The sequence below is a fragment of the Desmodus rotundus genome, chromosome 5, assembly GCF_022682495.2.
Source record: "Desmodus rotundus isolate HL8 chromosome 5, HLdesRot8A.1, whole genome shotgun sequence".
In the NCBI taxonomy this organism is placed as follows: domain Eukaryota; kingdom Metazoa; phylum Chordata; class Mammalia; order Chiroptera; family Phyllostomidae; genus Desmodus; species Desmodus rotundus.
Window position 1 is genome coordinate 27,187,925 of NC_071391.1, and position 20,323 is coordinate 27,208,247.

General features: G+C 40.8%; 1 protein-coding gene across 1 annotated transcript in view; it reads left to right on the forward strand.

Moving 5' to 3' along the window:
* Positions 1-20,323, forward strand: part of LGR4 (leucine rich repeat containing G protein-coupled receptor 4) — a 95,312-nt gene that overhangs the window by 41,929 nt on the left and 33,060 nt on the right. Inside the window, exon 2 of the mRNA XM_024559079.4 lies at positions 6,695-6,766. Coding sequence (XP_024414847.2) covers positions 6,695-6,766 — 72 coding nt within the window. The remainder of the gene's footprint in view (positions 1-6,694; positions 6,767-20,323) is intronic.

Here is a 20,323-nt window from a genome sequence, read left to right on the forward strand (position 1 = left end):
GTAGATCATGAATTAAACATTCTTCTGTATACGTCCTGTAGCAAAAAGTTTTTATTTTTATAATTTTTTAAGATCTGAAGCTGGCATTTTCTCTAGCCTTTCTCACAATGTTCCAGTACCTTAACTAGATAATGACCTTGCAAAGTGGTAACTTTTCTCTGTAGCAATTCACATTTATTTTTAAGTGTTGGTGCAGTGATTGCAGCAGCCCCCCTCTTAAGGATTGCAAGGCTGCAGAGGAGCAAGTTTTGCATTCTTCCTGCTGGGAAGCACTGAGTCTTTGTGCCTGAAACACCGGAGAAGATGCTGGATAGCATGGAGTCAATTTATCCTGCCGCCTAAAACTAATACAAATGTTGAATGCAGCATTAGAAGGGTATCAACTGTGACATCAAGTTGCATGCTGGCAGTGCCAAAACATGTAAGGTCAGAAAAATATCTCTGGAGCCAATCTGACTGAAATAACACATAGACTATTTCGGCCCCATTTCTTCAGTATAAAAGAGCATTTCTTCATGTACATGTAGCAGTTCCTATTGCTTTCAGAATGCAGTAATGCCTTTTTAAAAGGTTTACTTGAACATTGCAATAGTGTTTTAATAAATTAAGAATAGAGTGTACTGATGGATTTTAATAAAATTTTTTTAAAGAACTGAACTTACCTTTTGATATAAAAGCCTCATCATCCTAGCAAAATGACTTGTAGGTAAGTAGATAGTAGATACTTTGTAAAAGTTTGTTTAGTGGGTGACAGTACATCTCCTTTCTCTTGTAAAGGAAAATCTTTACTCTTTTTTCCTTGGAGCATGGTGGCTTCCGGTAGAAAAGACATTCCCATCCACGAAGCATGGCCTGCCAAAAATACCACTGAGATACTTTAGATTTTAACATTTACCCTTCTGTTAAAAGACATAAGGTGATTTTTTTATTCGTGTTGCAAATGAATAATCTTAGGTACGAGATAAATGTGTTCAGGACTACAGAATTTCATATTTGTAAAAGTATACACCGTCCATAGAAAAAGAATTTGTAATGGCCCCCCATGAAATACGATAGTGGTTATTTCTGGTATTGATATTGCAGATGGTTTTCCCTGCATTTTATTTTTTAAAGCATAATTAACATAGGTTACTTTAGTTACTATAAAAAGGTGGGGGGAAAAAGAGGTTACCTGCCCAAAGATACAGAATAGTGTCAGAAAAGAAATGACTCTTCATAAGGGTTGACCGGAACTCTGATATCATATGTTTCTACTGCTACTTGTGGACAAGAGAGACCTTCCCTTCAAATTTGCCCCAGGAGAGGCATTCTCCAAATTTAGTTTTAGTTCTGGGGGATTTTATTTTTTGTTTTCGTTCATACTGTAGACATCTGCTAACTGGAGATTGCCTTGAAATTTTTGGTCGATTACAAAAGACCTTGGAAAAGTCGTTGGGATAGTCTTAGTTCTTAGTCATGATCAGCTTGTGTTTGTTGAGTTTAAAGACATCACCAACGTTTTTCAGAGAACATTAGAGAACCCTGTGTTCCCTAGAACTTTTATGTAATTAATTGACTTTTTCCACTGCTGAGTGATATTTGAGATATGGCAGCAGCAGTACAGTTTTATCTAATACCAATAGGAGGGCTTATTCAAATACAGATAACACTGGGTCAGTCACAGTATACTTAAAACTAAATAATGCCTTGGCACACGGTCCAGACCCAGCAAGCATGCAGTGGCGGAGCCCACAGTGGTACACACGGGGCCATCAGCAAACAGGTTAGGCTCGCTTACGGAGCCTCTTTCTTACAGGGATTTTAAAAGGTACCTTGTTGAAACTTGACATTCCTCTTTACTCTCTGGACACTTTGGCATTAGTGAATTTTATGAGGGAAAAGAGATGAGAGTTTAACCACTGGGGAGATTTAGCAGTTTCAATTAAACAATTGCACTCTTTAAATTTTAATTTTGAAGTCAGTGACTACTGGTGTCTGAGTGTTCAGCTTTACTTTTTCTAGTGGACTCTTGTACTTCTGATCTCTGGTAAAAATGGGGGAGTACTGCATTGTGTGGATGTAATGTATACAGAGGCATGCTCTGTTCCAGTGAGTGTACCTGGAGAAGCCTAACTGTAATGAAATTTGCTACAAAACAAATAAATATGTGTAGAAAAGATATACCCAAGCAACTATGTGTAGGAAAGATATGTGCAAGCAGATAGGTAAAGATACATTCAAGAATGTGCCTCCCTACTAAGTAAAAGTTCTAGGTTCTGTCCCCTACTTATCACTAATCTGCTTGAGGTCACCCTAATCCTTTTTTTATTTTTTAAAATTTAATCTTTATTGTACTTTTTATCCCATTACCATTTAGTCCCCTTAGATCCCCCAACCCCCCAGCAATCACCACACTGTTGTCCACGTCCATGAGTCCTTTTTCCTTTTTGCTCAATCCCTCCACCCCCTAACCTCCCATCCCCCAGCTGTCATCCTGCTCTCTATGAGTCTGTCTCTGTTTAACTTGTTAGTTCAGTTTGTTCATTAGATTCCACATATGAGTGAATCATATGGTATTTGTATTTCTCTGACTGGCTTATTTCACTAGCATAATGTTCTCCAGGTCCATCCTGACTGTCGTAAAGGGTTAATTTTTTTTTTTATGGCCGAGTAGTATTCCATTGTGTAAACTACAGTTGTTTTATTTACTCATCTACTGGTGGACACCTGGGCTGTTTCCATATCTTGGTGACTGTAATAACACTGCAATGAATGTAGGGGTTCTTTCCAATTAGTGTTTTGGGTTCTTTCTGATATTCTAATCCTTTTATTTTAGATGGCTCCTATGTTCCCTTGTCCTTCCAAAAATTTCCTATACGAATGTAATTTTTTTTAAAGGAGTGCTTGACTATCAACAAGTAAGCCTTAAAATTCTTTTTTTGTTAATTAAAAAAAAATGAAGTATTTGATCTTTAAGAGCTCTTCCAGCTTAAAGTTTTTGGCACTTAGTGATCTGCAGTTTAGAGTGTAGTTTTGGAGGTAGACCTGTTCCAGGTTCTCGATCTTCTGCACCATGTAGTGTTTGTCTTGTGTAAAAGGGGCCTTCTCTCAGTCCACCAGATGCAGACAGCTTCCGGAGCGGCAGACACATAGGTGTTGATAAGATCTTATCCACGCCTTAGCTTCTCATGTGAGACCTGACATTCTCTGGTCTTCACAGCAACCTACAAGGTTTAGCTCTCGCTGCTTCTGTTTCTCCAAGTGAAGGAGCCAGCGCTCAGAAAAGGCGAACAGCTTGCCCAAGGTAGTGAATCCGCAGGTAAAAACTGTGGTCTGTTGTGCTCCCAAGCCTGTCCACTTCCAACCACGCCTGGCTGCCTTCAAGGAAGGCCATCAGTTCTCTTGAAATCACCCTTCAGAGGTGTTTACGAGTTGTTTGTGCGCTGGCCTTGTGTGCGTGTTTTGGGTTGGGTTTTTTTGTTGTTGTTCTATTTATTTTCTTTAAGGAACCCAGGGTGCTACATCACTGGTTTAGTTGCCGATGTTCCTGGAGAGACGGTTGCTCATGTGAATATCAGGGCGCTGATCTGGAGGTTTATCTCCTAGTTGAAAATTTTCTACACACCTTTCTTTTATTTATGGATTTAATGCAACCCTGGCTTATGAGCCTAATATGTTTGCAGTTATGGGGATAGGGCTTCCATTTGTAAATTTTTACAGTGACTGCATCACAGCGTTCTTTCCAACTGTAAGCCCTCTCCCTGGAGTCGGTGATGTCAGAGCTGGAATGTCTGTCGGTTGTTTATCACCATTAGCCCTCATTATTTTAAATGAGTGCCCACCCACCTGATACTCTGTAACCACATGTTTCCAGAGCTTCTCTGGAGATAACATCTGGTAGCACTCCCCTCCCCCTTTTTAACCTCACTCACAAATGTTTTGTAACTGAAGCCCCCAAAGTATGAGAGAAACCACACGTGGAGAACCTCTCTGGGCGCGTGACATTCGCAACAATCTGAAAACAAGTGTTGCTCCTGAATCTGAAGCTTTGAAGCAAAACTTCACGTCGTGTTGAACATATATTAGTTTGTAAATACGGAGTTCCACTAATTACATCTATAGCTCACAGCGAAACTACCTGTTATGTCTTGTTCCTCTCAGGGAAAAAAAATGAGAGAATTATATAGGCGTATGTGTTATAAAAAAAATTGGAATGCAGAGGTAGTGTGGTATAAATTCTCCTCAATTATGTGTCTCTTTCTGGTGAGGCAATTAATCAGTTTTTCTGTTACCGCGATACACACCTGAATTCAGGTGTGCCAAACTTGGAGGCAAATGTATGGACAACCTCCTTTTGCAAAGTAACCAATTATGGTTATCTTTCTCTCTTTTATTGGAATGACTAAATAGCACTGAAATTGTGTGATATTTTATAGCATCACTGCCTACCTGGATTACTAGCTTGCGTTTCACTATGATTAGAAGTTTCGTTGTACTCCTAAGAATGGTTTTTGGGTGCGTGGCAAATGTGTTTACAGTGGGAGTGACTCAGTTTTCTAGTGGCAGGTTAGTAGTCTTTAACTTTTGTGTTACAGTAAGTTCTTCAGAAATGTGCCCTTTCATAAAATGAAGCTCACGTATTTCCATCAGGAAGAGTGTGCCTCCCCATGAAAACTACCGAGAAGGGTAAATCATGGAAGTGCATCACGTCAGGCTTGGAGGCCGCCTGACTCCTCAGTCAAGTCCCTCATCTTAGAGATGAGCAAAGTGAGGCCTGCGGTCGCGCAGCGGCCACATGGCAGAGCCTGCTTCTCCTGACCCGTTTCGGTGCTGTTGCTCCTGCCTCTTGCTTGAGTGGCTCTGAAGAAAAGGGTGGCTCTCCTTCCCTTCTCCAGGGATAGCTGACTAAAGTAGTGTTGAAGCCTGTGTTCAAAAAGAAGTATTAAACATGTATTATTTTAACAACAAATATTAGATTGTAAATATAGAGTTCCTGGAGAAGTATATCAATTTTGTTTTTCTTATAAGTTACCTTTAATAGAATATGAGTTGTTTTCAGCGATACAAAATTTTGGAACGCTTGTGTACCTCTGTGGTTCTAAGATTCATCTCAGGGACATTTTATGCTCTTCGAAATTTATATGAACTTTAGTATAGTTCCTGAATTGCTAAAGCTACTTACAGTTTTTTTAATTATCAAGCAAAAGGGCTCTTCTTGAGATTTATTGAAGATTGTGGCAAGGTCTTGGGTGCAGTATCCCTCTTTTTAAAAAAAAATAATCTCAATAGGACAGAGTGTTTGCTCTGTATTTTGTATTTTGACTATAACTGGAGGATTCAGATGGTGCTTAGGAAGACTCAGAGTTTGCAGTTAAGGTCATGGACTCTGGAGTTCACCTTTCCTGTTGTCACACCACTTGCTGAGTGGCATTGGAGAGATGATTGATTTGAGTAAGCCTCAGTTTCCCCATTTGTAAAGTGAGATTTTATGCGTCGTCTTATGTTACCTGCTACTATGGTTGCTGTTTTTGCTGTTACAATTATTGTTATTCTCAAAGTTTTGCAAACCTGCCTTGGGAAGGGCTAGTAACTAGAAGGGATGCAAATTCCATTTCTAAATTCTAGTGAGAGGGAAGATGGGGAGAAGGGACTCACCTGTCTTGGCACTGAAGTTGTCAAGTGCCAAGTTGACAACTTCAAAAAGAAAATTTTACTTGGCTCAAGTGTTGTTATCAGATTTTTGTGTGCTCGATTTCTCTTCCATCTTCTTATACCAATGTGTCTGATCTGGTAGAGGGAAGGTCACATGTGTGAATTTTCATGGTGACTTGCAGAAAGGAGAGACCCAAGGGCTCAGTCACAGCCTTTAGCATGAGATGAGAGGCTGGAGAACCCGACTGAGGCAACCAACCCATTGCATGTTGGGACTGTCCCCTACGGGGCTCCCTTAACCTGTCTTTGGTGGTGTCAGTGTTAAGTAGAGTGTGGAGGGAGAAAGTCGATTCAATAGGCAGCTGCCAGGGAATAAGGAAATGGTTAATAGAGTAGTTTTTAGCTGTTTGAACTAGTTAACTCTGCTGAGTTACATCGTCGAGTGAGGTCTCTCCTTTCTGCTGTCTCTGTAAGGGAAAACTTGGAATGGACTGCATACCTGTCATGTATGCACTTGTCTCTGGCCTGCATCTGTTCATAGGCTAAAAATGAAATCCACTTACAACTATTACCTGGAGGACTTTCATAGGTTTTATAGGGTACAGCTAGGACCTGTTTTATTGTTCGTGACAGTGACTTACGAAGCCACCTTTGCCAGTATTTTTTTTAAATCAAGTCCTCAGATATTTATTTGCTTGCTTCCTTGCTTGTTTGTTTGCTTATTTATTTATTTATATCATATACACTTTTAATTCCCCTGGGAAGCCACACTGGCCCTTTTATTGTAGATAGTTTGAAGAATTTTTCCCAAGGATCCTGAAAGGGGGAAAATCCAGGATTTGTGTATGTTTCTAAATTATGGGACAAAATTCATATTTAAAGATTCAACTTTTCTCTGTTTTCTGCATTCTGAAGCCAAATTATGACTATTCCTGTGTCAGTCTTCTATGCTCATTTTTCTTGTTTCTTTATAAACACTCAGCACCTAATTATTTTTCTGTTAAATTAAGTGCTTCAAGTCTATTATCACTTAGTTAACAATCTTATTAACTTTGTTTTCCAGGGATATCAGTATGAACAACATTACTCAATTACCAGAAGATGCGTTTAAGAACTTCCCTTTTCTAGAGGAGCTGTGAGTATCTCTCTGAGAATTGTCGTTCGTTTTTTTTTTTCTCTTCTCTGCACACCAGATAGTCCGCCGCGCCCTGTTAGGGGACACACAGGTAGCTTCAGTGGGCTTTGTGCAGAGCAAATCATGCTTTTTGGGGGCGGGGAGCAAACTTGATTTTTTAAACAGTGTAATTGCTGAAGTGATTTGAACGCCAGAACTAAGTAAGAATGCTACGTCCCCCTGCAATTACTTTGGCCGAGTGCTGCAGGGACACAAGGTGATGAGGGCGCTCTCCCGAGATAACAGGCCTGCTGTGTAATTACCGTTGTTGCCAAAGGAGCTGCTGTGTGGGTCGCACACTATAAAAAGTAACACCAGGCATTTCAGGGCCCGGATGCAGCAGACCATACTGGCCCAACGAGCAGAACACCTGAGTGTAGGTCACTCTGGACGTTTGCGGGCGGCCTTTGGGGATGGGATGAAGGTATAGAACACCTTTGACTTTGGAATGTTTCTGACCTTGTCAGTTGCATCTCACATTTCTCATTTAACAGTTTACATTGTGGAACATTTCTTTCCACTTGTTTTAACCTCTATTTTGTTGTGCTCTCCCCACTTTTTTGAAGTTCCTAGTTAAAATAGGTACTTTTAGATTTCAAAGGAATTTGAAACTGTATGTTATGTTTTTAGAATCCAGGTGAAAAAAGTAAAATCAGACTTGAGTCAAGTTAAATATAGACTTTTAATGCCCAAGCTAATTGATTGTGTAGTATGTGGAGATAAGAAGATTACAGTTTGATACTAAGAACATCAAAGAGAGATAGCCTGGGAGGAATCTAAATTCATATTACAGCGTCAGCCCTACAGCCCAGCTGCTGAGCATTAGATGCAAGTCAGTGAATGTGGCATAGCTTAGCTCGGCCCCTCCCCCAGCTGGGGCACAGGAATCAAATATAAGACAAGCGGGTTGTGCTCCCTGCTTCGGACCGAGTATTGAAATAGTAGTTAAGGATTTAATAAAGTTGCGGAGAAAGTTTTCTTCCCACACTGCTTAGTTGAACATAATGTTCCCACAGTCAAAACTGAGCAGAGATTATTTACACTTCCAAGCTTGTGAACTGTGTCGAGTTACTTAACTTCCCTCTGCTCCGTTTCTTTGTCTGTAAGGTACAGACAACGACAGTCCCTCCCTCTTCGGACTGCGGTAAAGATAGAATGGATTCATAGATGTTAAGTGCTTAGGACAGAGAGAGGGTTGGCGAGTACTTATTTTCATGTTTTGAAAGTGCATTAAAATAAGAAAGCAGTGGCATGTACCAAATGTTATCTTTGGATAAAGGGATTAAATGTGTGTTTTATTTTAGCCTATTTTTTCTTCAGTGAACATTAATTATTTTGTAGTAAATAGCTATTTACTTCTCATCAAACATTTTAATTGAATTTGAAAGGAGTGAGCCAAGTATTTGAAGCCCCACTCCTTACTGCTCCTAATCAAGGTTGAAAACCCTTTATCTATTCCTTCTTATCTCACATACAGTTTTAGACTTAGGATTAGTCTTCCTTCACAGAAGTCATTACACAGTGCAAGGACATTACGAAGTCGTTGTTCAGTAACCATAGAACCGCTGCGGGCTGTGTGATACACCAGGCAGAAGGAGAGAAGCCGTCCTTTCTTTGAGGGGTGATTGTGTTCGACTGCCAGCTTCGCTCTGAGGGGTTTGCAGAGAGGACCCGGATGTGGCGTCAGACCTGCTTAAGCTCTGCTTTCTGAGGTTCACATCTTTAGATTTCTTAAAATCTCAAATGACCAAGCAAGCATATGTCAACCTCCTAAATGCTGTCAGCCGAGACTTTTAATTGGAACCAACTTGAATGTGACTGCTAGTTCTTTGTAGCTAGGTCATGTTTGCTCCGTATTCTGCCATCGCAGTGATGGGAGCGCATCAGATCAAGGCAGTACATACCCCTTCTTCAGACGTTGGATAGGATTTCAACACCCACCCAGTTAGGAGAGCTGATGGTTAATTTCACAGACTAGGTCAGAGGAGTCCTTCACGCTCTGGGAATGCTTCAGCCATTCAAGGGAATCGCTTTTTTCAGATGCATGGTAAAAAGCCCATGTTTTTTCTTTATGAAACATTGTAGTTGATTTTGACATTCCAGAATGATGCTGCCATGGCTATCGGAATATTTCATAAACAGCATAGCCGTTAGTCAAAAAGCCATCTGGAAGTCATTGGAGACTCATCGCGAAGCTTGAGTGCCCTGTGTAGAAATGAATGATTTAGGGATTTTTTTTCTCATGATACTTAATGAGGTGCGCTTTACAAGATCTGACCAGTTTGGCCAAGTTTTATGATAATCCCGAATGCTTTTGGTATTGGGTGGAATCACTTCCTGATTGTGCCTAAGAAGTGTTTACAGATATTTACACGTTCACTTAGTCTTTCAGCAAACACTGAACCCTGCTGTATGCCAGAACCCCCTGCTGGTGCCAGAGAACGGAGACACGCAAGAAGGGTTTTTGTCCCTGGAGCTGACCGTCTGGGTAGAGCGGGGCTGTCCATCACCACAGCCACGGGCCGCAGATGGCTATTTAAATTTAGATTTAAAATAATTAAAATGAAGTAAAATTTAAAATTTATTTCCTCAATTGAACTAGCTATCTCTCCAGTGGCTAGTGGCTATTGTATTGGACAGTACAGATATAGAACATTTCCAATATTGCAGGAAGTTTATCTGGACAATAATGGTCTAGAGTAGCAGCAGTTGCCAACTTTTTTCATCTTGTGGCACACATGAACTAATCACTAAAATTCTGCAGCACACCCAAAAATATATTTTTTGCCTATCTGACAAAAAATAGGTATCGTTTTGATTCGTTCACACCAGGTGGCTATTGTTGTGTTGGCTGTTGTTATTTTTTCATTTGGCAGTCTAAGGGGAAAGAGGTCAATGCCCCTGACTGAATTAGTCAGGTATTGCACGTTTTTAAAATTCCTGCGGCTCCCCAGTTGGAAATCGCTTGTCTAGAGGAAGGGATGGAATGAGCACTGGGTGCAGCAGCAGTGAAGACGGTCACCGAAGTGTGTGCAGGGTCCGTGGAGGCCTAACGCAATGTGTTTACTTGAGACTGTAGGCTTTAAGAAAGGCTTCCAGAATAGCTCCAGCTGAGTCTTAAAGAACACGTAGGAACTAGCCGGATGCGGATGGGTATAGTAAGGGTGCTCCAGGAAGAACTTCATGGCATTCACAGAAGAAAGTTGGAGGTAGATGTTTTAGAATATATGAAGTGAATTTTATTCATATTGAAAAACAGAGAAATGAGAAAGGTAGAAAAATGTCAGGAGAGGAGGCCAGATCATGAGGGACTTTTTAAGCTAAGGACTGTCATCCTGAAGGAGGTGACCTGGATATGGGGGTGAGCAATAGGAGGGACCAGGCCATCATTCTTGCTCTGAATGATTGGGTGCCTTTTGGTGACGCTGGGGCCAGTATGCGGGAAGAAGAATTCATTTTCATTAAAGATAATGATGGTAAATAGCATGCATGTAGAGTTCTACATGTATGAAAGTCCCTTGTCACAACTCTGTGAGGAGGAGCAGTTTTACAAAAGCAGAGGCCAAGCTGAAGAGATCAAGTGCCTTATTCAGCTTCATGGGCCTGGTTTGTAGTTTGGCTGGCACTCGAAGTCAGATCTCCAGAGCCCTGTTGAAACACTCTGGGTGATATGTGTGTTTTCTCAGGGAAGCCCAACTTCTTCCATGAAATGTACTTTAAATACTATTGTTGCCAGTTGTTTTATTTTTACAGTTAATTTACTTCTGAACGTTTTGTGGTTTATAAACATCATAACCCAGTGATTACCCCCACTCTTGCCCCGGCAGATATAAAACATAGGTTCTGGCTCTAAATTCCACATACAAAGTGTGAAATCCTGGGACAGTCTTGGGTTTTGCACCCCAGTTTTATACTCTATAAAATGGGACTTGATATGGTAGTATTGTGACAGGAAAATGGGGAAATTTTTGTCAAAGTGCTTTGTGACCATAAAATGCTATTTCCACTATGCTTAAACACTGCAGTCTTTCTTTTTCTTACAGTGTTGGGGGAGAGATTGTTTTGTTTGGGGGAGGGAGTTGGAGCGGGGCCAATAGAGGTTTCTGTTAATGACGTAGAAGGGAAGTCAGAATTTTTGGAAAACATTTGTTTAGCATCGACAGGCCCTGTTGTCTGATGTGACACTGCCACAACTATTTTTGGCTCTCCTTGAGACCTGTCAGGGCACTGGTAGACATTCGGGGAATGGCTGAAATGTGGAGTTGTGAAACTGATTTAATTAGAAACAGCGAAGGCACATCCAACGACTTTTCCATAGGCGGCCACTGAAAAATCCGTGGATGTTACTTTGAGCTGAGATGTTGCAACAGCAATAGAAACCATTGGCAGCTTTGGCACTTGTACAGTTATTGTTTAATGCATGCTGTAGGATGAGGATAATTTCATTTGTTTCAAAATGTCCTTTGACTTTGGAACTCTTGCCAATGCTCAAATGAAACTTAGGTCTCTGAGTGCTAATTCACGATCTCTCGGGTGTTTTTTCATCTCTAGGACAATTCATTCTAAATGGAGGCAGTGCTTTACAAAAGAGGACTAGTAAGTAATTTGAACAGGGAGGTTTCAAATCAAATACAAACTGTGGGTCAAAACTAAATAGCTTAATGATATATAAGTATTGGCTAATACATACATATACATAATATATGTACAGATACATAAACACATATATAAAAATTCACTTACAAAATATTGTAAGCATAAAGAATTTTTGCACATACCATTCACTGAGATTACCCACATGTTAACATTCTCTTTCTCTGCTCACATACATAACACACCATAAAATGTAAACTATATGTACATTTTTGCTGAACCATTTGAGAGTGAGTTGCAGCCATAATACCCCTTTACATCTAAACATTTTACTGTTTATTCCAAAAATACAAGGATATTTGCTTAAATAACTGCAGTACAGTTGTCAGAAAAACTAGTACCAATATATATTATCATCTGATCTGTAATTTTTATTTAAATTTAACAATTGTCTCACTAATGTTCTTTAATAGCAAAAGACATAAATTTCTCATTCAAGATACAATCTACACCCAAAAGTTGCATCTGGTTACCGTCTTCATAAATTGTTTTAAATTTCTAATACTATTTTTATGTGATCTTTGAGTTAATGCATATGGTTAAAATTGGTCAAGCCTGGCAAAGGGAAGTTACTTTATGGTGCAAGGGAAGTATTTATTGAGAGCTTATTATGTGCTAAAAATGTTACACATACTACCTGATTTAATGCTCACAAGGCCTCTGTCCTTGTGGGGCAGATAGAATTTACTGTTACCCCAGTTTATAGATGAAGGCGTGCAAGCTGTAGAGAGGTGAAAAACTCACTGTGGTCATACAGCAAATGGCAGAGCCAGGATTTGAATCTGTGTTGATGTGATTCAAGTCTTCTGAATTTCTAAGCCACAGTATTGCCTCGGGAGTCACAGGATTGGAAGGAAACCTGAGACCAGCCACGTGCTATTACTGCTACTCTAAGTATATCCATAGTTAACCATCCAAGGTGATTTGGCTACCCAGCATTTCCCTTAGTCACTTCATTGAACAAAAAAGTTATTAACCAAGAGTTCTTCCTAGAAGGAAGTATTCTGGTCCAGCCATACCATGTTCTAGTTGAAAACATCAAGATCCACTAGGAAGATGAGTGGCTTGACCAGCATACCACAGTGGGTCTGTAACTGAGCTGGAGTTAGACCTACATACTTCAATGCCATTTCCACTATATCCTATCAGCTTCTGTGTCTCTGAAATGTGTACGTGGACTCAAAGAGTCTTACTGGGTTGTTTAGAGGTGTACAAAGTAGCTGACTGTTCTTTTCTTCTAATACAAGAAATTTCTTTGGCCTCTAAACTAAAGTTTGACTCGCTTAACCCTCCCTTGATGAAGACTTCTCAGATAAGCTCTGCCAACTGCAGTAATTTCTCAGAAAAAGCAAAAGAGTTCCTCAGTTGCTCCGGTGATACTTGACAGTTAAAAATATTACACTCTTGGAAGCATTGGCAGTGCTTTGGTGGATGACTTGGTAGCAGCGATCACTGCCCTTCCTGGTGGGAAGTCCATAGTGAGCTCACAGAGCAGTACAACTTGTGTGACTCACACCATCTCCTACCTGTCATTCGGAGGATTCTCCGATTAGGCTACAAAGAGAGAAATAGGAAGAAACCTTGTACTAACTAGAGCTACTATGTATTGGACAAGCCCTCCTGGAATAAACATTGTTGTATTTTCTCTTTAACTCATAAACTCTATGCACTATATATGTGTTCCCATTTTGGTGACCAGGAGGCTGTGTTTTTCCTCCGAGAGGTTAAGTAACTTTCCCAAAGTCACATGGATTGTTAGTAATGGACTTGGTTTCCGTTCCAGATCTGACTGTGCTCCTGTAGCTGTGGAGAGGGTGAGGAAAGACTTACTAGACAGTTCATTAATTCAACAGACTTTTGTTAGGTGAAACACTGTGCTCAGTGTTGAATTAAATGAGATTCTTGCCTTCAAGAGAGATGAACAGTGTACTGGAGTTATGGGAGTTCAAAAGAGAAAGGAAACGGCTTCTATCAAGAAAGATTAAGGAAGACATCATCAAAGAGTTGGCATTTCTGGAGAGCCTTGAGGGATGGTGGGAGTTATTCATGAGGAGATAAGGAAAAAGAGCTTGAGCAAAGATATGGAGACAGACTGGGATAGGTAGAAGGAATGATGTGGTGTTTGGTTTGGTTGGAGTGCTGAATTCCTGAAAGGAAGTTATGGGAAAGAAACTAGGAAGGAGTTTGGGCTTTTCTTGGCAGACTAATGAGGAGTTTCAGCTTTTGAGTTGAAGGTTTTTGAGCTAGGAATGACTTGATCACATAGGACGTTCGATCAGTATCCTCTCATAGCAGAGTAGGATGTTTGGAATGAGAGAGTGCAGGGAGACAGAGGAAGACGCAAATGGCCAATGGCCGTGGTGCAGGTGAGAATGCTGAGAATCTGAACTAGGGCAGCCTGAGGCAGTAAGAGGGAGGAGGGGGCCTATGCAATGTAGGTTGTGGAAATTGCATCAAGAGGACATTTCAGCTGGGGTGACAGGGTTGTCATTGATAACACTTAATTTTAAGATCATCTGGATTTATTTAAGGAGTCTGGTGGTGCTTTGAAAAAATTAAAGACAATACAGAAAGAAATTGTTTCAGAAGAGAAGATGTTACATGTACTTTTGAATCTACATATTGGCTTTAGGTAAGATAAGTTGGGGCATCTGGAAATACAGGTGTGAAGCTGAGAATAGAGATTCATTGATATAAATTACAGAATAGAGTATCATGGGTATAGATTTTGGAGTCTTTTATTTTGAGGTAATTACTGGAAACATTAGATTAGACGAGCTTGCCAAGGGAGAGAGGGTGAACGAAAAGGGAAGGAGGCCAAAGACAACTCCTTGGGAAACACTTGAATCAGGGTGTGGGAAGAAGACCCAAGTGCCAGAAAAGCAGGAGAATTAGGGCAGAACTGTGCCCCAGGAGCTGTGGGAGGAGAGGTTTTTCCACAAGAAATGAAGAGTCAGTGTTGACATACTGGAGAGAAGGGCTCGTGGCCAGATACTGAGAAAAGACCTGGAATTTTTAAAGCGTCATTTCAGAAGGCTTGTGCGAGTGACTTTGAGGTAAAGAAGCTCATTAAGAAGCAGGCATTTGGGGACTGCTAGTAGGTGGTTTCTCGTTTTGGGGGAGAAGATAAAGCTTGGAATATGTACTGCATTTGATAGAAGTCCCACAGAGTTTTTAAGAGACAGAAACCCAACTGAGGTGAAATAGAAGATTCATTGTTTCTCGTAGAGCTCGAAAGTCCAGAGGCGGGGTGGGCTTCGGATTGTACTGGATCTCAGGGTTTCAGAGTTTTGAGAGTTTTCTCATGCTCTCCATTTCTTAGCTTCAATTGTCTCTACTTTTGCATTTTGCCTTCATTCTTTCCTGTTGCAAATAGCTTGTCTCCATATAGTGGGAAATACAATTTTTGGTAGCCCCAAGCACAGCTCTGCATCTTGCAATCCTAAATGAGTACCTAATATCTTCCTCCCTGGGAGGATTCCCAGGAGAAAACTCCTGGGAGGGCTGTGGTTGGCCAGGCTTGCCTCCTGAGCTGTCCTTGAGCCAGTCACTCTGCTGTGTTCAGGATGGTATGGCCCAACCTGGGTCATGGACTCATCCCCACTAGAGTTGCTTGGATGGAGAAGTTCCCCCCACTATGGGAAATATTTGTTTAACTGGGCCCATTAAAAATGAATAAAGGATGGCTAAAAAATAAAAAGGTCCCAATTAAAGCCTCGGTAATTTAAATTTAGAGTACGACCAACAGGCTCTGTGACTTTGTCCTATAGTGTGATGAGTAGCCTAGAAGTAGAGGTGATGAAAGGTGTGATGTACTCAGACTTTGGGCTGGAAAAACCAGGATTCATAGGAGGCTAGGAGAAATCAAGCCAGAGAATCGAGCAATTCATTGTTAAAGTGTTTGACGTGGGATTCAGCAAGTGTAGAGCAGCAAATGAAACCGCAGTGTGCTGGCTCATTTATTTATTTATTTTAATCAAAGGTGATGATTTGTTCTGTGACTAAAGGTAGTAGTGACTACAAGTAAATGAAAACATATTTGACTTTCTACTAGCACATTTGAATTGTCCAGCAAGGTAACAGGCCCAGTCATTTCTTTCATGTATTGTCACTCTAAGCCAAGTCATGCTTATTTGACACAATATTATATGCTTTAGTAGAACCTTTAATCAAAATTTGTTCATTATTTTCCTCTGTTCACTACTTATTAGTGCATTTTACATATATAACATTCTTTGACATATATGTATATCAATATTATGTTGGTGATGCTAAAAATACTTGTGTCACAGACATACTTGACTGATTAAGAAAATAATAATAAAATTAGTAGATATTCAATTTTAAAAATCTGGTCACATGGCAAGTAAGGAGAAGAAAGAAAAAATAACCACGCATTATCTCACTACTGAGAGATACCCGTGGTTAATATTTTGTTTTATATCCTTTCCGACTTTGCTGAGCACACATGTGCAGTTCCTTTTTAAAATGGAATTCCACCATATAGAGTACTTATGCAGTATTTACTGTTTCATGCATTACAATATTTCCATATTAATAGATCTCGTTTCTGCCATCGTTTAATGAATGTATAGTATTTCATCATTTGCATGCTTCACATTTTATGTAACCAATCTCCTACTGATCAAGTGTTGTTTACTCTGTGTCATTATAAACAATAGTTTTAGAAACATACTTATTCTACCTGTCTTTGTATATTTAATGCACTATATTTGTGCTGCTTTTACCAAAATCTGATCGGCAATTTTCCTAAAGCCTCATATCCGGATTAGGTTTGAATGTATGTAACAGAGCATTCAAAATGATAATGGCTTAACCATGTGAGGCTACACATACATGCACAAGCAGACGAAGCTACTACGGTGCATCACAAAGAAGGCAGGGAAGTAGGACCTGATGCTTTGGTGTATGGCTACCGTTTTGAGATGAAGAAAACAACAGCCTGTCTGCTGGAGCTGCAGCCATCGTGACCCAGTTCTCAGCAGCAAAAAGGATGATGGAGTAAAGACAGGGGGATATTACAAGCCCTCTTGAACACATTCAATACTCTGCTTTCATCTCATTGGCTAGAATGTAGTCACATGGCACAGTTAACAGTGTGATACTGGGAAATACGACCTTTGAGCTGGGCGTATTGTTGTCCGGACCAAAATCAGGGCTCTATTACTAGGTTAAGAAGAGAAGAATAGGTATTGGTTAGGCAAGTAGTTAAGATACTTTTGGCTGCAAGTAATAAAACTCAATTCCAAGTAACTTAAACAGTGAGGAAATGTATTATTTAGCATAACAAGAAAAAAAACCTTAACAAGGTGGTAAAACCCTTCCAGGATTGGTTAATGGAGTTGTTAGGTCTGAAGAGCCCAGGTTCTGTCCCTCTTCCTAGTGGGCTCTCCCAGGGAGGCCAGCACCCTGGCTGCAGTCTAGTCTCTCCACATAGGATATTCAGACGTGATGGCATCCAGAAAGAGAAGAGAAGAGGGTCATCCTTCCAGTGTATGTCTGTTTAGGAAGAAAGCTACTTTTCCCAGAAACCCCCAGCAGACTTCCTCTGACCAGACTGGGGGTCATAGCTTCATCCCTAAACTAGTCACTGGGATGGAAGCCGGATGCTTGGCTAAGACCAGTTGAAATTCAATCATGAAGCTGAGTCTTGTGAAGGAGGAGATATTTGAAAAAATCCTGGCTCTCCTGGGAAGATGTGGATGGGGATTTGGTAGGCAACCAACAGTGCCTGCACAGTTCCTCTCTACTGTTCTCCTTACCCATTCTCAAAGTCCGTTTGAGCCCTTTCTGCCATAGGAAGCCTCCCCTGGTTTGCTTTCCCTGCTCCCTCTCACACTTCTCTGCTCCTCACCTCTTAGTTCTGGATTAGGGGCCTCGTTATGTTGTACGCTAGGTATGTCAGCATTTCACCTGGTTCTTCAGCTCCACTGACTTTTTCTAAGGCCAGAGTTTGTCACAATTTTCTGTATCAACTTCTGTATTATCACCTTTCTGTAAAAAGGTGATAACCACCTTTTTGAATTTGAAATTCAGGGTAGGGTTAAGACAAAGGATTTCTTATGTTGAATTTATTGATGTAGAAACCTTATCAGACTATATAAAAACTAAATTCCATTGAAGTTTTATGTTCAATGAATCATCCTCATTTATGTAAGAAATAAAACAAGAAATGTCTTAGGAAAACTCAGTACCTACTTTGCCATACTGGTGGTGCCTTGCTGTAGCCAAAGGTCAAATGTGTTGTTTGAACCTGGTTGTAAAAATTTTTTTAAAGCTATAACATATCTCCTCATATGGGTGGGTATTGCATGTGTTTAATGCAAGAAGATAAATGAGTAGGTTGTCAGGATAACTCTGCTCAGGAAATGTAACTATTGCCAGGGTTTTCATTGATTTACCCATAAAGTAAGTCCTCCGTGAGTTACTAGAAGAGGAAGTGGAAGATGCAAAGCCCAATTGGTGCAGTGGGAACTGCAGTTTCTTTGAATTGAATAAAGCTCATTTAGTATGTACCGGAGTCCTAGATGGCCTGTAGACTGAGGACCAGCAGGAACAGGCTTCCTTTTTGATGAGCATTACTGCTGTAGTTTTTGTGCATTGAAACACAACATGTAACATGATGTGTGTGTGTGTGTGTGTATGAGATAATTGTCCTCTGTGAAGAAGGACTAATTCTAAAAACTTGAGAATTTCTATAATAAGGGTTCTTAATATATGCATGTTCATAAAACATACTCAGTTTGCACATATGCGCACATAAAAGTTACACGAAGATGTAAAAGTCTCCCTGGTATGTGAAGAAATAGGGTAAGTGAAACGTTGTGGGTTGACTAAGAACTCAGAACTCGCTGATGTACTGTATCAGATGAGGTTTATTTAATGCTGATAGGAAGACTGTCCCAGGGGAACTACAAAAGACACTATTTAATTGTTAGCCCTCTGTATTCACTAAGAAAATAAGTGCATCCTTTGGTTCTCTTAAAGTCATTTATAAATAATAACATGAGACCACAGTGTTCCATTTCTGGAATTCTCATTACTTTATTTACCTTGTTTTATTTGTAGGCCTTACATTTTTTTAGCCCTGCTGTAGACCTTACACAAGGCAGGGACGTGGTGATAATGAGCCAGCCTGGCCCACTCTCCAGGGCTGTTTTAAGGACCAGCATAGTAGGATTATGAAAATAAAAAGTGCTGCATAAATGTTACTTTTTTGTTAATATGTACCAATACCAAACATCCCTAAATGGGGACCAAGTACTCCTCTTGAGGTCTTTGTTATGGGGGACAGCAGAGTTCTGAGCACATAGTAGGGCCTTAACATGTAAATAAGTATACGATTAAGGACTTGTATTAGAAGTATGCATTATAAAGGTTTTTGCTTTTACTTTAAAATGTTGTTCAAATTTTGGATCCTGCTGGTTTCAGATCACACTGAGTAAGAGAGTGGCACCCACACTTTCCTGTGGCCCTATCTGCCCAGTTCAAGTCTGACCTGAAAATGCCTTCTCTGAAGGCAATGTCACAGGCTGGTGCTTCTGTCTATTGTACTTCGCATGCGGCAGCAGGCTGTGCATCCACCTACTTGAGAAAATTGAACAGCATTGCAGGAGAGGCAGCTTGGGCGTGTTTGGGTACAATCTGTGACAGTTTGTATACACGGCTTCGCTTCAAGATCTGCTGGGTGAGGAAAGGTAGTCGTAGGAAGAAACATGAGGGAGGAGAGAAGGCATTGCTGAGGGCTAGATCAGTGTGGCTCAGTGGGAAGGGTGGTGTTCAAAGTCCTCTTCGGTCAGGACTTGATGGTAGCACAGTGCTGGGCCATCTGGGAACCACCTCTGCGAAATGAAGGCAGTTCCATGAATGGATGGGAGGCTGTGGCCACTCTTTTCTGATTTTGTTGCCTACTCCCCAACCTCATAACATAATAGAGAAATCGCCAAGTAAAGCTCTCTCTGGTTTGTATGCCAAGCATGCTTGGGCCTTACTGCTTCAGTTGCCTTGCCTCTCTCTGCCTGCTCCATGCCAGGCTCCTCCCAACAGCTGCTGGAAGCCACTGAACCCTCATCTACCCTCCCCCCAGCTCATACATATGTCTAGCCAGTGCATATTGTAGTCCTTACTCTACTGTTCCTGGCTAGAATTCCAGCCAAACAGCTACAATGAAATTTCTATAACAGACAGGAAGAAACCTAAATCCAGGCATTTCTCAGAGAAATAAACACCAGTTGGCTTACTCTCTATTACACACTTGCCTCTCTTGTTTCTTTAAATGGTCTCCCAAGTGAAGAAATCCCGGTCTAACTGAGCACACAGACTACCTTCTGAAAGTGGCCTCCTCACTCATACACACCATTGGCCAGTGTCTGTTGAACCAGCACTCTTCCTGTTTCCCCCTCTGGGAGGGATGCCAGGGAGAAAATATCATGTAGCATATGCAGTAAGGATAGAGGATATAATTGAAAACTCTAGCTTCCCCTGAAAGGAGCCCCTAATGTGAATCCATGGACCTTATGAATAATAAATACACACGAAACTGATTCATAAAGACATTGCACACTGAACCACTTGTGTCCTGTTTCCTGGAAGGATTCCAAATCCAATGGGAGAGCGGAAGTCTAGTGGATCGCTCCACCCTCTCTCGGTCTCTCCCCTCCCTGTGTCCTTGCTCTCTCTGCTTCTGGGACTGTTGCAGCAAGCAGAATAAACAGGGGTTGCCTTGAGGTAGCCTGGGCCCCCTTTTGAAGTCCTGCTAGACCTGTGTTAAGTCTGTGTGATCCTGTACACGACCCAGTGTGTTGAGATAATACTGTTGACCAGTGGACCGGTGTTCCCATATTT